Source organism: Pristiophorus japonicus, chromosome 5 (genome assembly GCF_044704955.1).
Source record: "Pristiophorus japonicus isolate sPriJap1 chromosome 5, sPriJap1.hap1, whole genome shotgun sequence".
In the NCBI taxonomy this organism is placed as follows: domain Eukaryota; kingdom Metazoa; phylum Chordata; class Chondrichthyes; family Pristiophoridae; genus Pristiophorus; species Pristiophorus japonicus.
This window is the reverse complement of record NC_091981.1, coordinates 265,462,985-265,480,294: the sequence shown is the minus strand read 5'-3', so window position 1 is coordinate 265,480,294 and position 17,310 is coordinate 265,462,985. Positions and strand designations below refer to the sequence as shown.

The following is a 17,310-nucleotide window of genomic DNA, read 5'->3' as shown; positions in this document are numbered from 1 at the left end:
CTCAAGCCTGCTGTGCCATTCAATAAGATCATGGCTGATCTCCACAACCTTCAATTCCCCCAGAGTCCAAAAATCTGCATCAGCCTTGAATATACTCAGCGTTTCAGCATTTCCAGCCTATTGGTGTAGAGAGTTCCAAAGTTTCACAACCCTCTGAATAAAAAAATTCTTCATCTCAGGCTTCAATGGCCGACCTCTTATCCTGAGACTATGTTCCCTCGTTCTAGACGCTCCAGCCAGGGGAAAACAACCTCTCAGCATCCACCTTGTCAATTCCCCTCATAATCTTAAGTTTCAATTAGGTCACCTCTCATTCTCCTAAACTCCAGAGAGTACAGGCCCAATCTACTCGATCTCTCCTCAATGTGAGGTTATCCATTTTTGGGGCAAAAACACAAAGGCAGAATATTATCTGAATAGCAGCAGATTAGGAAAAGGGGAGGTGCAACGAGACCTGGCTGTCATGGATCATCAGTCATTGAAGGTTGGCATGCAGGTACAGCAGGCGGTGAAGGCGGCAAATGGTATGTTGGCCTTCATAGCTAGGGGACTTGAGTATAGGAGCAGGGAGGTCTTACTGCAGTTATACAGGGCCTTAGTGAGGCCTCACCTGGAATAATGTGTTCAGTTTTGGTCTCCTAATCTGAGGAAGGACGTTCTTGCTATTGAGGGAGTGCAGCGAAAGTGCACCAGACTAATTCCAGGGATGGCTGGACTGTCATATGAGGAGAGACTGGATCAACTAGGCCTTTATTCACTGGAGTTTAGAAGGATGAGAGGGGATCTCATAGAAACATATAAAATGGACTGGACAGGTTAGATGCAGGAAGAATGTTCCCGATGTTGGGGAAGTCCAGAACCAGGGGACATCGTCTTAGGATAAGGGGTAGGCCATTTAGGACTGAGATGAGGAGACACTTCTTCACTCAGAGTTGTTAACCTGTGGAATTCCCTGCCGCAGAGAGTTGTTGATGCCAGTTCATTGGATATATTCAAGAGGGAGTTAGATATGGCCCTTACGGCTAAGGGGATCAAGGAGAGAAAGCAGGAAAGGGGTACTGAGGGAATGATCAACTCGAAGGGTCGAATGGCCTACTTCTGCACCTATTTTCTATGTTTCTAAGATAACCCTTTCATCCCAGGAATCAATCTAGTGAACCTTAGTGATTAGAGGGAATGGAGTAGTATTAGAATAGTGTTTTTTGAAAGTGTATTATGGAGCGGCTTGGGTCTTGTTGGTTTTCTCCAATACGAATTGTTGAATAATAGTTGGCTATCAGAAAAGACACATGACAAGATGATCATCATTGTACCCCACTGTAGTATAGTAGAAACCCCTGGGGAGATATGCTGGTGAATGAACTCAATCTGATGTACAACACTTAAAATACTATGATAGAAAATTCACTTGCCAGTGCTTTTCCAAAGGAGACATTATGGATAAATTAATAATGTGGTTTTGCTTATATAGGCTTGCATTGTGGACATGCTTAAATAGAAAACTTTTGTAAATTATACAGGATGTTAGTAAATTAAAGCTCAAATTCACAGGAAAAGTTAGTTTTAGTGTTCAAAACTTGACTATTGAAAAACACCTTTAACAAAATAATATATTATGACCAAAATGCATTTAACACAGATGTGGACAAATATATTGGCTGTTGTTTGCACAATTCTGTTGATATGAATGAATAAAGTTAGAGGCTTCTCAATTAGAATAATTTTTCCTACTACTTACACCTGTAATGAAATAAGAGTTGAAGGTTCATACAGAATGACATACTTTATCAACCAACAGACATTTTAACTCATTACATAAAAAAAGAATAAAATATATTTTAAAGATATACCTGCAGGGCTTCTTCCTGGTTCTTTCTTGAACAACGAGCCAGAATTTCCAAAATTTTGTGGAATACTTTCTGGATAATGTCAAGTATTTTTTTAGTATTCTCACTGGTGCTATAGATGTTCTGAGATAGGCAGTCCACTGTAATCTCCTTCAGAATCGATATCAGTATTGGTAAACTGAGGACCCCTTTCTCTGAATAATGGACCAGAAGTGAGTAAGACCAAATAATTCACAATTGAGATTCTGTAATAGAATTGTTATTCAGGAAAGTATTTCAAGTTATGGTCCCCCGGAGAAAGTGGTGTGGATATTGAATTACAAAAGGCTGCACGGGGCTATATCTGGAGTAACTAAACAAGTTGATTGCATAGAGTACAATGTGTTAGTTGAGTACGTGGTCAAAGTTTTGACTTTCAAAGAATCACTACTGCTCAGTTTCTGAATAATTAGGTGTGTGAATAATACAATACAAATATGGTATAATGGGTAATTTTAATACTTTAGTTACCGTGCTCCAATAACTACAACATAGGTCAATTAATAAAAGTAAAGTTATTCAAATAATTTATTAACCATTTAGGTATCTGAATGGAAAATAAATTGGGCAGGGTACAGGGTGAACTATCCAACGCTTGGTGAATTCTGCTTCACAATGATAGAAAGAGCCGAAATCGAAGAATCAAAAGGCGAATCAAAATATCGCCTGTATTGTACTACCACCCAAGACCAATTTCTCTGCCAATAGGTTTAGTAAGCTGTATACCTTCTATGCAACTACTCTTCATACCACAAAACAGAGCTGGGAAAGATCATCTGACTTGGAAGTGTGAATTTTTGAAGGGATAGTACCTCTAAAATGATTTCCCTTCAGGGCTGGAGATTTTCTATTTTACATGTGCAAACTGAGTGAATGAAGTAATTAACTTTACCATTTATCTAGCTCCAGGGAAATCTTTCACTTCCATATTTACAAACTCAGTTGGTATCCAGGGAAAGAATGGTGATCAAGCTGCTTGCCGACAGGATCCATAGCCGACTTCAACTGAGCAACTGCCATGCAAATGTGGAGATGTGGTGGATATTCTGACCATTAAATCATCTCCTGCAAGGTAGGAAATGCCAAATTTCCTACCTTCGTCTACTGAAGGCAGTGACTTGTGCAGGCACCAGTATCCCTCCACTATCTTTCCTTGCCTACATTACAACAGTGACTACATTCCTAAAGTACTTCATTGGCTGTAAAGTGCTTTGGTGGTTGTGAAAGGCACTATATAAATCTAAGTCTCCCTTTTCTTTTAGCCAACCATTCCTATTACTTGAATCTTTGACTTAAAACTTAACTTTCGGACCGAAATGGTCCCCTTCTCTGCTGTAAATTTCTATGAGTAGTGAGCAGCAGTGTACTATAATGGAGACATTAAAAAAATAAGCACCTACATTCAGAAAAGGGATAGCACTTTCAATATAAATTAGTGTAGTTTTCACCACTGGCATGAATTTTGATGTAGCACAGGGCCAACAGAGGCACAGGTAGGATTTAGGATCTGGATTTGGATCCAGGTACAAACAGAAGGAGCAGGCCTCAGATTAGGGAGCACAAATGCCAGGTAACATTAGGCCAAACAAAATTAGGCTGAGGAAGGAGGCCAGGACTAAATGGTCCTCAGGATTAAATCATTTTAAATGATAAGGCTAGGAAGAGAAGCACAGCAGGGGTGGAGTGATGATCAACAAGCCCACAAAACGTTATGGGCTGAGTTGGGACTGGGGCAACCAAGAGATGAGACCGGAATAGCATTACCTACGGTTAGAAATCCTGAACTGTAAGGTATAGGTAGTTATCACGATAGGCTTAGACAGCTGGATCTTTTTACTCTAGAAAAACAATCTTTGGGGAGATTTGATTGAGGTGTTTAAAATAATGAAGGGACGAGACGGTATCCATGTGGATAGACTATTTGAATTAAATAGAACCAGGGTACATGTGTGTACATTACATAATCAGATAACTGCGTCAGATGTCTGGAGGTTTTTCTTTTCTCAGAGGGTCATCAACAGCTGGAATGAGTTGCCAGCTCCTGCAGTAAGTGTGGATTCACTGCTAGCATTCAAAGGGGAGCTGGACAAGTTCCTGGCTGATATCACTGTGTACAAAAGGTAGGTGGGATGTTGGGCGACATGCCTCATGGTTGCCGTGGTCTCCTGGAACTTGTTTTGATTTCATTTGTGGATAATAACTTATTTATATAGCACCTTTAACGTAGTAAAATGTCCCAAGGTGCTTCACAACAATTTTACAACATGTAGATATTGACAATTGAGGGAAAGAGAGAAAAAGCGGGAGAAGGAAATGTCAAAAGAGGTTAAAGGCTCGGGTTCTGATAGAAGGCATTCCCAGAATTCAGTTTCCTCTGAATTGGCCTTCGGGATTTTTTAAATCCTTGTTTGCTACTCTTGGATTACATGGTCGCTGGTGGGTGGGGATGAAGCTTAATTGCAACATGACTGTATGGGACAGACTTGATAGATCGGCTGTTCTTTTCTTGCTGTCATTTTTGTATGTTCCCACGTAATTATAAGCGTTTAAGTAAAGTATCCAGGTGTTACCTCAAGTACGCGAACCCAATCAGCGTGACCAAATTGTGACAAAAAGAAATTGTGCAAATGACACAAAAAACGTATTATAGATAGGTTACCTGAGTGCATCACAGCAAGAGTAAGGCCAAGCAACTGAGTCTGGAATTCGGAATCAGAAACACCAACCATAACGATATCCTTACAAACTGTGAGGTATACCTATGCAAAAGAAATGTACAGTTGGTGTTCTTAGATTTGTACTCCAATTTGCAAATACCAAGAAATATAAAAAAAATTCCCATCATTAGATGCACGAGACAGCATTATTTAAATTGAGGTATATACTCAAACATTTGTTTTGTTGAACGCAGAATTCCAACAGGCGTGAAAAACATTAAAGAATGCAAGCAAATCTGGGGATATTGATAGGTAAAGCCAAGTTAGAAGTCTGTAGACTGCAGAAGGAATACAGGAAGGTAAGGTCAGCAATGAAAGAGAGTAAGGGACTGCAAATGGAGGGAGAAAGAAGCTCAGTGATCAGTGTTTAGAACATAAGAAATAGGAGCAGGAGTAGGCCATTGGACCCCTCGAGCCTGCTCCGCCATTTAATAAGATCATGGCTGATCTGATCATGGACTCCGCTCCATTTCCCTGCCCGCTCCCCGCAACCCTTTATTCCCTTATCGCTCAAAAATCTGTCTATCTCCGCCTTAAATATATTCAATGACCCAGCTCTCTGAGGCAGAGGATTCCACAGACTTACAACCTTCTGAGAGAAGAAATTCCTCCTCACCTCAGTTTTAAATGGGCAGCCCCTTATTCTGAGACTATGTCCCCTATGAGTGGAAATATCCTCTCTGCATCCACCTTGTCGAGCCCCCTCATTATCTTGTAAGTTTCAATAAGATCACCTCTAATTCTTCTGAACTCCAATGAGTATAGGCCCAACCTACCTTCATAAGTCAATCCCTTATCTCCAGAATTCAACCGAGTGAACCTTCGCTGAACAGCCTCCAATGCAAGTATATCCTTCCTTAAATACGGAGACCAAAACTGTACAGTTGTAGCAGGACTTCTCTGCTTTTATACTCTGTCCCCCTTGCAATAAAGGCCAACATTCCATTTGCCTTCCTGATCACTTGCTGTACCTGCATACTAACTTTTTGTGCTTCATGCACAATGATCCCCAAGTCCCTCTGTACTGCGGCACTTTACAATTTTTCTCCATTTCAATTATAATTTGCTTTTCTATTATTTCTGCCAAAGTGGATAACCTCACATTTTCCCACATTATACTCCACCTGCCAAATTTTTGCCCACTCACTTAGCCCATCTATATCCCTTTGCAGATTTTTTGTGTCCTCCTCACAATTTTCTTTCCCACCCATCTTTATATAGTCCGCAAACTTGGCTACATTACACTTGGACCCTTCATCCAAGTCATTAATATAGATTGTAAATAGTTGAGGACCCAGCACCAATCCCTGAGGCATCCCACTAGTCACTGTTTGCCAACCGGAAAATGACCCATTTATCCCAACTCTCTGTTTCTGTTAGTTAGCCAATCCTCTAGCCATGTTAATATATTACCCCCAAACTCCATGAGCTTTTATCTTGTGCAGTAACCTCTTATGTGGCACCTTATCGAATGCCTTCTGGAAATCCAAATACACCACATTCACTGGTTCCCCATTATCCACCCTGCTCGTTACATCCTCAAAGAACTCCAGCAAATTTGTCAAACATGATTTCCTTTTCATAAAACCGCTGACTCGGTTTGATTGAATCATGCTCTTCCAAATATCCTGCTACTGCTTCCTTAATAATGCACTCCAGCATTTTCCCCAACGACAGATGTTCGGCTTACTGGTTTATAGTTTCCTGCTTTTTGTCTGCCTCCTTTTTTAAATAGGGGCGTTACATTTGCAGTTTTACAATCTGCTGGGACCACCCCAGAATCCAGGGAATTTTGATAGATTACAACCAATGAATCCACTATCTCTGCAGCCACTTCATTTAAGACCCTAGGATGTAAGCCATCAGGTCCAGGAGACTTGTCCGCTTTTAGGTCCATTATTTTGCCAAGTACTACTTCATCAGTGATAGTGATTGTATTAAGTTCCTCCCTCCCAATAGCCCTTTGATTATCCACTATTGAGATGTTTTTAGTGTATTCTACCGTGAAGACTGATACAAAATATTTGTTCAATGTCTCTGCCATTTCCCTATTCTATATTATTAATTCCCCAGTCTCATCCTCTAGGGGACCAACATTTACTTTTGACACTCTTTTCCTTTTTATGTACCTGTAGAAACTGTTTTTATATTTCGTGCAGTTTACTTTCATAATCTATCTTCCCTCTCGATCATTTTTTTAATCATTATTGGAGGCACGGCCTTCAGTCATCACACCCCTGCAGTCTGGCATTATTTACCTAAATCCATCTGCCTCACTAAATACATCGGTCCACCTTTAGAAGCCGAATCAAAATGCAACTCTGACCAAGCCTTCGCCCACCTCCCTGAATTCTTCTCCCATATCCTGCTTGGATCAGACTATGTCCCTTTAGGATGTTTTGCCATGATAAAGGTTTTAACCATTACAAGTGGGGAGGCAGGGTGAAGGCAAAGTGAGAGCAAAACAAAGTTGCTTTATCTCCTCTTGGAACGGTCTCAAAGCACTTCTCACACAATTAATTATTTTGAGCGCAGTAACTCGAAGACAAATGCAGCAGTCATTTTGCATACAGCAGAATTTCTGAAACAGTAATCGGCTTGATGAGTAGCTAATCGTTTCTTGGTGGTTTTGGTTGAGAGGATACTAGAAGAACTTCCCACTGTTCTGTCACAGGATCCTTGACATCCAGCTGAAGAGGTCAATGGTACTTCATTCAAGGTCTCATCAGAAAATAGCATCTTAACAAGAGCTAATTCAGAAGTGGAGTTCTACAACTACACCAAGGTAAGACTAGGTTTATGAGAAGCATTATATCTGTGACAGTAATACTACCCTAGTTGATGATTATGGATAGCTGGACCTATCCAATGAAGGAGTGGGGGCAGGGGGGAGGGAGTTGGTGACGAAGACTTTTTAGTAGAATCACACCATCTTTGAATTTTAAACAAGAATGACCCAACAACAAGGAAATCATCTGCTAATGATCTCATTGGTTATGTATTTTCTGCAGTTCATGCTAATTTTGATACCTGGCACATAACAGCAAGGGTAGCACTGTAAGCAAAAAAAATGGAGTTGAAGCAATGTGACTGAAGTCAATGGTCTGGAATTTGCAGTCCAGACAACGGCGACATGGCAGCGTTCGCCATCATTCCACCTTTGAAGTTGACCGCAACTTCTGGATTTGGCGGAAACGGAAGTCCTGAAGTTGTGGCCTGTCACTTGCAGCCCCAACACAGGCTGCGTTGGTGGTTACATGAAGTGAGAACAGCATTCCCCTTTTAAAAGGATCACCTTTTCAACTCTTGAGTAGGATAAAAATGTACTTCTAGCATATGAATCCTTAACTTCTCTAATCCCCCCCCCGCCAAAATGTATCAATAGCATCATCATTACTTTGATGCTTCGAATATCATAATATTCCTCAAGATATCATGAATTGCTCTTTCCCCTCATGTTTCCTCTTCCCCTCAGAGATTCCATTTTATACCCAAGTGAAAAAAACAGGATTGTACACATATTATTTTGTAATCTTTCCAAAATAATGTAACATGTAAAATTAGATTTTACAATTTCCATAAATGGGAATGGTGAACATTTACATTTGAACACATTTTATCCTGTTACTTACCTCAACCACTTGTTTTGCAACTTCACTCTGATGCTCGGACATCTCCATCTCACTTCCTGTAATATGCAGAAATTGCAACACTTCTTCATCTATCCAGCCAGCACTATTTTCAAGAACCGAAAGATAAGTTCTATCTTCTGCACCGAACTGGAAATAGCAATCAGAAAACAAAGTGTATGTTTAATACTAAGCGATCTGCTACAAGAGAGCTGATAATTAGAAAAAAAAAATTTTTTAAAACACAAACAAGAAATATACAATGAAATTAGCTTTTGAAAAATACAATTCGCAAAATGTTTTTCTTCAAAATGCAAAAAATATTGCATGAACTTGAACACGTGAGGCATAATTTTCACATGAGCAGACGGTACTTGATTTTAATGGTGGAAAACTCTTGTAGTAGCAAAAAAAAACAATGACCTGGTAAGGAATACTATGCACTGTAACAGCAACATTTACCATATGCAGTGCACAATCTGGCCATTGGAGAGGCAAACCTAACATTTTGTTTGTTATTGTCGTTCATTCACTCCACAATGCAAAACAATCATGACTGGTCATGCAAACTCGGCTCACTGTTAGTCATTCTAATTAGAGAGGCACTCATTAGTGCGGTTTCTGCTAAATTCTCTTAAACCAATAACAAAAAGCACTTTTTCTTAACTAAAACTGCAGCTAAGATTAGATGTAAAAACTAGTAAGTAAAACTATTTTTTTGCACAACGAATTCAGGACTGCTAAGCAGTGTAACTAAAGAAAAGGGATAAGATTAATTTCTGCTTGGGCTTAGCCTTACTGCCAGCAGTACCAGCAAACTATTTGTTGCACAGGTCAATCCAACCAGTCTTTTCGGTTTTGGTAGTGTGCAGTTCTGCTGCTACTGATGTATAGTAAAATCAGATCACAGCTGGCAGTGTACACATTCTCAATTTCTATCCAAAATGAAACGCATGATACTAGCTGGAAACATCATGTCGATGAATGTTTTTTTTGCATATTTAGATCGCTAACGTTATCACTTCTCCCTTCTGTCAAGACAACCTATGCCATGAACTCCTTTGAACATCATCTCTGCAGCTAAATGTTAATATTTAAATGCTCTATATAGCCAAGAAACTAAAGCTGAATGCAAGCGAGTTCAAGAGCCAGCCAAGGCTGGAATTCTAATTTGGGCTGTTTATTCAGCTGTTTAGTCACTGGGCTGGTTGAAAGTAATGCACTAAATTTTCATCAAGACTATTACAGTTGTAAACGGAAGTACTGCCAATCAAGGCAACCACTGAATTTCCACGCAGTTATATCCTGTGTATTAATAAATATTGGTAAGGAATACTATTAATATACAGCTTGACTGGTGTTTGGTCCATATTGCGCAGTCACCATTCCATAGACACCCCCCATAAATTTATCACAGCTTTTCCATTAATTTCAGTACAAAATAATGAGAACAAACAATAGAACATCAAGGTCATTCATGAACAAAACAAACCTTTTAATTGGCCTCAGTAGGTAAATTTATGGTATCATTAAGGTAAGGGATGTCAATTCTGGTCACTTTTGCACCCAAGCAGTTACAATTAAAGCAGAACATAGGTTAGGTGTGGGATGGCAGAAAAAGGCTCCATTTTGAGAACAGTGATTAGTCAAATTCCACAGGGACCTGATGTGCATGCCCAAAGCTTACACTAGTCATAAACATGGGTGGAGCGGATCTCTAGGAATTCAAAATTTGCTGATGACAAAATATTTTGCTTGATAGTGAGATGAAAAGCAATGCCCAAGATCTGTATGAATTAAGACTAATGAATGTGTAAAGTAACACATGCTCGGTACACATTGTAAATGCAAAATGCTGGAAACACACAGCAGATTCAGTAGCATCTGTAAAGAGATGCTTTTCTAATAAACACTTTGCAGGTCATTCAGCCCATTAGCTTCCTCTGTGATTGTGGTTTTCTAACTTTTTTGCTCAATGCTATTAATAGGCTTGCTTATCTTTTAGCTTTCAATTCTGATGGAGAGTCTACATCCAAAATATTAACTTTGTTTTTCTCCACAGATGCTGAATTACCTGTTGTGCATTTCCAGTTTTAAAAAAAATCAGATTTCCAGCAGCAGTTTTCTTTTTTTTTAAAATATATTTGTACACTGAATAATAGAAATTTACAGCACGGAAGGAGGCCATTTCGGCCAATCGTGTCTGCGCTGGCCGACCAAAAGCTATCCAGCCTAATTCCATTTTCCAGCTCTTGATCGATAGCCCTGTAGGTTACAGCACTTTAAATACACATCTAAGTATCTTTTAAATGTGGCGAGGGTCCCTGCCTCTATCACCCTTTCAGGCAGTGAGTTCCAGATCCCCACCACCTCTGGGTGAAAAAATTTCATCTCATATCTCCTCTAAACCTCGCCCCAATTACTTTAAATATATGCCCCCCTGGTTGTTGACCCCTCTGCCAAGGGAAATAGGTCCTTCCTATCCACTCTCACCAGGCCCCTCCATAATGTTATACTCCTCAATCAGGTCTCCCCTCAACCTCCTCTGTTCCAAAGAAAACAGACCCAGCATCTCCAATCTTTCCTCACAGCCAAAATTCTCCAGTCCAGGCAACATTCTTGTAAATCTCCTCTGCACCCTTTCCAGTGCAATCACATCTTTCCTGTAATGTGGTTACCAGAACTGCACACAGTACTCCAGCTGCGGCCTAACCAGTGTTTTATACAGTTCAAGCATAACCTCCTTGCTCTTGTATTCCATGCCTCAACTAATAAAGGCGAGTATTCTACATGCCTTCTTAACCACCTATCTACCTGGCCTGCTATCTTCAGGGATCTGTGGATCTGCACTCAAAGGTCCCTTTGTTCCTTTACACTTTTCATTTGTATTCACTTGCCTTGTTAGACCTCCCCAAATGCATTACCTCACACTTATCCGGAGTGAATTCCATTTGCCACTGTTCTGCCCACCTGACCAGTACATTGATATCTTCCTGCAGTCCGCAGCTTTCTTCTTCATTATTAACCACACAGCCTATTTTAGTGTCATCTGCATACTTCTTAATCATACCCCCAACATTCAAGTTCAAGTCATTGATATATACCACAAAAAGCAAGGGACCCAGCACTGAGCCCTGCAGAATCCCACTGGATACAGCCTTCCAGTCACAAAAATACCATCAACCATTACCCTTTGCTTCCTGCCTCAGAGCCAATTTAGGATCCAACTTGCCACTTTGCCCTGGATCCCATGGGCTATTACTTTCATGACCAGTCTGCCATGTGGGACTTTATCAAAAGCTTTGCTAAAATCCATATACAGTACACCATAGGCACTGTCCTCATCGACCCTCCTGGTTACTTCCTCGAAAAATTAAATCAAGTTAGCTAGACATGACCTTCCCTTGACAAATCCATGCTGACTATCCTTGATTAATCCATGTCGTTCCAAATGAAGATTTATCCTGTCTGTCAGGACTTTCCCACCACCGAGGTTAGGCTGACTGGCCTGTAATTACTCAGTCTATCTCTTTCTCCCTTTTTAAACAAAGATACAACATTAGCAGTCCCCCAGTCCTCTGGCACTGCATCTGTAGACGGAGAGGATTGGAAAATGATGGTCAAAGCCTCTGCTATTTCCTCTTTTGCTTCTCTTAACAGTCTGGGATACATTTCATCCAGGCCTGGGAATTTATCAACTTTTAAAGCTGCTAAGCCCCTTAATACTTCCTCTCGTCTAGTATTTTATACTCCTCCTCCCTCATTGCAAAGTCTGCATCGCCCCTCTCTTTTGTGAAAATGGATGCAAAGTATTCAATGAGAATCCTACCCATGTCTTCCGCCTTCATGCACAGATTTCCTTTATGGTCCCCAATATGCCCCTCTCTTTCTCTAGTTATCCTCTTGCTCTTAATGTATTTATAAAACATCTTTGGGGTTTCTCTGATTTTACTTGCCAACATTTTTTCATGCTCTCTCTTTGCTTTCCTGATATCTTTTTTAATTGCATTTCTTAGAATGAATAGTTTCTGAAAGTAGACATCTAAAAGTAAAAGGGTAAAAAAAGATCTGTGTGCTACTTTTAACCATTCACCAAAACTAATCTCTGTGAAGCCATTACCAAAATCTCATCAAATACTGGAATCTTCAGCTCCTATAACACAACCCAAATTAAAGAGTACACCTGCGAACGAAAAGGTTATCAGAGTAGGTTACATTAAGTCTGCATAACTCAATGGTGAGGCTACACTCAGAACATCTACAAGGGGAAAATTCCTTTCATGTTTTAATACAAAGAATTTACTTTTAAATTCATTTTCATTTAAATATGCAGTTTACCTTGTTCTGAAAATGAATAGTTAGTCGACAATATAGGCTGAAGGCCTCCAGAGCTGTATTCACACCTATATCATGAAGCACCACTTCTGAAGTACTCAAGAAGGATGTTAGGAGTTCCTAGAAGACAAATCAACTCAAGGTTTACATTTAAAGAATTAAATAACTAAATGGCTCCTACTTATAGAATACAATCAAGAATTTGAAGGAATTAATTATAAAAGAATCCAAGTTTTATTAATCTAATTTGCAAGTTGAGCTGCTATGTATCAAGATTTAGAAACAAATGCAATAGTTGCACTATGCCTATGTGCTTCAGATCTGTATCGGCAAAGCACAGCTGGAAAACCCACTGTACTTTGCTCTAGATTGCACGGAGGTCAGCAACCAAGGAGTTTTGCACACGACTGCTATGGTGCATTTGTAGAGTCCAATTCCCTTTCTGACCCCACACTAGATAACATTCTGCCCATCTCCAATCAGGTTTCCACCCCCACACAGCACTGAAACAGTCCTATCACTATTGTAAAGCACCTTGGGACGTTTTGCTACATTAAAGGCACTATATAAATAAAAGTTGTTGTTGTCGTAATCAAAGCTACAATTGGCATCATCAGTGACTACGATCTTGGTGCACAATCCCTTCTCATCCTGCCTGCAGCGTTTGACACCTTCAACAACAGCATCCTCCTCCAATGCCTTTCCTCCATTCTCAGTGCGATTGCTCTCACTTGGTTCCACTCTTAACTATCTAATTGCAGCCAGAGCACCTTCAGCAATGGCTTCTCTTCCTGCCCCTGCACCTTTACCTCCAGAGTTCCCCAATGGTCAGTCCTTGACCCCCTTCTCTTTCTCATCCACATGCAGCCTCTTGACATCATCATCTGCAAGCATAGGGTCAGGTTCTCCATGTACACTAACGAAACCCAGTGCTACACCTATCCACCACCTCTCTCGACCCCTCCAACTGCCTCTGCATGGTCAGGCTGCTTGTCAAACATCTAGTTCTGGATGAGCCACAAGTTCCTCCAGTTAAATGTTGGGAAGACTGAAACCATCATCTACGGACACTAGCACAAACTTGTACCCATGCCATTTCCTCAAACATTGTCTCAGACTGAACTAGACTGTTCACAAGCCCAGTATCCTATTCAACCCCATGATTCCATATCCACTCCACATAAAAACCACCGACTTCCACCTCCAGATCATCTCTTTTTGCCCCGACTGCAGCCCACCTGTTGCGGAAACCCTCATCCATGCCTTTGTTACCGGAAGACTCGACTATTTCAATGCTCTTCTGGCCAGCGTCCCACCCTCCTCACTCCAGAAACTTCAATTCATCCAAAACTCTGCTACCCTTATTCCATTCCGCACCATCCCGCTCACCTACCATCCCAGTCCTTGCTAACCTACATTGGCTCCCAGTCCTCCAACACCTCCAATTTAAAATTCTCATTTAAAAGTCCCATCATGGCTTTGCTCCTCCTTATCTCTGTAACCTTCTCCAGCTCTACAACCCCACACCACTTCCCCTCAAGTGTCTATTTTTGTCTAATTTAGCCTCTGGTGCTCCTGGTGACTTTTCTTGTAGGTTAAAGGTGCTATATAAATGCAAGTGTTATTGTACTTTTACTCCTCAAAATGACTAACTTTTAAAGTTGCGAGTGTATCGAGAACATTTCCTTTCTCTTAAGGATAAAAAGATTCTAAAGCTACATTCAATGGTCACAGGAGGGCCAATGGTCCATACACATAACCTCATATTCCTCTGCAAATAGACCAACTATTACCAATATAAATATGTAGCTGTTGACAAATGCTGCAGAGTTGGCATCAGTGGAGCATGTCTACATGACACTAAAAGATCAGAGCACTATAAATTTTATGACCAGAGTTAACAAATATTATTACTGCTGTTGCAGTATTCTTACATAGCATATCAAATAGTTCAGTATTAATCAACCAGCAAAAGATTTAAAAAATAAATTACCTTGATTACTTCCAAGGCCTTCAGGAGCTGGTCCAGTTTTTTCTGTGGCAAATCTAGTAAGCACTCCCGACTCATTATATTGGTCAGTATGTATTCTAAAAATGTTAATGCCAGTTCCACTTTGGGTTTTACCATTTCCTGGATCTGTACTCTACGCTGTGGGACCTTTTTGGTCTGAAAGAAAGTGGATAGAAAAGGTGTTTTTAACAAGTACTTCTGAATGATCTCACATTTCAGTTCTAAGATGACCACAATTTTCTAACTCTTGCATGCTGTAAATGCCACTTGAGAAGAGGGTTGGGGCAATGACGCAGCCCTGCTTGACCCCGGTCCGGACGTGAATTGGTTCTGTGATGAATCCGTTGGGAAGGATCACGGCTTGCATGTCGTCGTGGAGCAGGCGGAGGATGGTGAGATACTTTTGGGGGCATCCGAAACGGAGGACGACGCTCCATAGACCCTCGCAGTTGACAGTGTCAAAGGCTTTTGTAAGGTCGAAGAAGGCCGTGTACAAGGGCTGGCACTGTTCCCTGCATTTTTCCTGCAGCTGTCACGCTGCAAAGATCATGTCCGTTGTGCCCAGGAGGGGACGAAATCTGCACTGCAACTCCTGGAGGAGCTCCTCGGCTACGGGGAGAAGTCGGTTGAGGAGGGCTCTAGCAACGACTTTCCCAGTGGTTGATAGCAGGGAGATTCCTCTGTAGTTGCTGCAGTCGGACTTCTCCCCTTTTTTAAAGATGGTCACGATCACTGCATCTCTAAGATCTCCTGGCATGCTCTCCTCCCTCCAGTTGAGAGAGATGAGGTTGTGTACTCGCGCCAGTAGTGCCTCTCCGCCATACTTCAGTGCCTCAGCAGGGATTCCATCCGCTCCCGTAGACCTGATCAGCTCCGCTGGGCAGGCCACATCGTTCGCATGCCAGACACAAGACTCCCAAAACAAGCGCTCTACTCGGAACTCGTCCACGGCAAACGAGCCAAAGGTGGGCAGAGGAAATGTTACAAGGATACCCTCAAAGCTTCCCTGATAAAGTGTGACATCCCCACTGACACCTGGGAGTCCCTGGCCATAGACCGCCCTAAGTGGAGGAAGTGTATTCGGGAGTGCACTGAGCTCCTCGAGTATCGTCGCCGAGAGCATGCAGAAATCAAGCACAGGCAGCGGAAGGAGCGTGCGGCAAACCAGGCTCCCTGCCCACCCTTTCCCTCAATGACGATCTGTCCCACCTGTGACAGAGACTGTGGTTCTCGTATTGGACTGTACAGCCACCTAAGAACTCATGTTAAGAGTGGAAGCAAGTCTTCCTCGATTCCGAGGAACTGCCTATGATGAAATGTCACTTCCTAAAAATTAAAAAGTTGTGATACATTACTGGAAAAAAAGAATCATCTTGTATAATACTTTTGTTACACCAGTCAGATGCATGGGTGCACAATTCCTTTACCAACTTTAAGTATGGTCTTCATTCTACAAAAGTTCAGTCTCCAGATTCAAATATGAATGGGGATCGAAGAGATGTAGAATATCAACTGGATGCCTGTCCCTTTAACAAATCCACATAATTTTACGACCATTTAGATAGGTGATCTTCCCACCACCCCCACCATTAATATTTATTAACTCTCATTCTGAAATGAATCTAGAATTCTCTAATGCAACACATAAATTAAACCAGCTACAAGCAGCAGCTGGTCAGGAGAATCAAAGGGAGGCTAGGTAATATCTTAAATGTTGAATATTTGGTTCGAAAACTTGGGTGGATGTTTACACTACAAGTTTAGTGTCATTGAAAAGTAGAAACCGCTTTGCCTGTTAAGCCAGTCTCCAGATTTAGGTTGCATTTATATATTTTGTTTTCTTCACAGACCCATGTTGTACTGACACCACAGTTGTACTAACTATCCAGTAAAATTCTCTCAGATTATTCTCTATTTTCCATAATTTTCCTAAAGATCCAATTACACAAGATCACAGTCCCCCTTCCATCATTACTCACGTTAAAAGGAACAAACTGCAACAACATTTCTTCTAATGCATGAAGCAATTAAAATCTTAAATTAATTATCTTACCTTCTGGGGAAGTCCCTCTGTCAGCCAGTCAGTGATCAGCTCGAGCACATGTCCAACTTTCCCCCACTGACACAGGCAGTCTATCAATGAGGAATACTTATTCTCATCAGCTCCTTTATCCAAATTTCTCAGCTTTGAGAGGACCCCACAACTGCGAGAGATGATAAACAGGGATCAGAAAGTCAAAATTCAGTTTCTCTCTTTCTTTAAAAGTGGTCAAATCCTTAAATCAAAGGTTAAATGACAGAATGCTGGTTAGTGACTGAACAGTCTCCATTTTTATGTAATCATACTTTAATTTCAAGTGTAGTGTATTTACAAACTAAGAAATAGCAAAATATTTCCACAATATTTTGATTTTAACAGTTCTAACAGTGCTGATACTGAAAGGATCAATTTTTGGTTTGCAATTCCATAAAGATTGTAATGTTAAATGGTAAGAACATAAGAAATAGGAGCAGGAGGCAGCCATATGGCCCTTCGCGCCTGCTCTGCTATTTAATACCATCATGGCTGATCTGATCATGGACTCAGGTCCACTTTCCTGCCCGCTCCCCAGAACTCCTTATCGGTTAAGAAACTGTCTATCTCTGTCTTAAATTTATTCAATGACCCAGCTTTCACAACCCTCAATGAAGAAATTTCTCCTCATCCGAGTTTTAAATGGGCAGCCCCTTAT

General features: G+C 40.9%; 1 protein-coding gene across 3 annotated transcripts in view; it reads right to left on the bottom strand.

Annotated features, from left to right (window-relative positions):
- ncapg2 (non-SMC condensin II complex, subunit G2) overlaps nucleotides 1-17,310 on the bottom strand; it is an 82,328-nt gene that overhangs the window by 24,563 nt on the left and 40,455 nt on the right. For all 3 annotated transcript variants that reach the window (XM_070880095.1, XM_070880096.1, XM_070880097.1), the window contains 6 exons: nucleotides 16,632-16,782; nucleotides 14,561-14,734; nucleotides 12,571-12,687; nucleotides 8,236-8,382; nucleotides 4,546-4,645; nucleotides 1,851-2,041 (listed from right to left, as the gene is read on the bottom strand). In XM_070880095.1, the coding sequence (XP_070736196.1) occupies nucleotides 1,851-2,041; nucleotides 4,546-4,645; nucleotides 8,236-8,382; nucleotides 12,571-12,687; nucleotides 14,561-14,734; nucleotides 16,632-16,782 (880 nt within the window). The remainder of the gene's footprint in view (nucleotides 1-1,850; nucleotides 2,042-4,545; nucleotides 4,646-8,235; nucleotides 8,383-12,570; nucleotides 12,688-14,560; nucleotides 14,735-16,631; nucleotides 16,783-17,310) is intronic.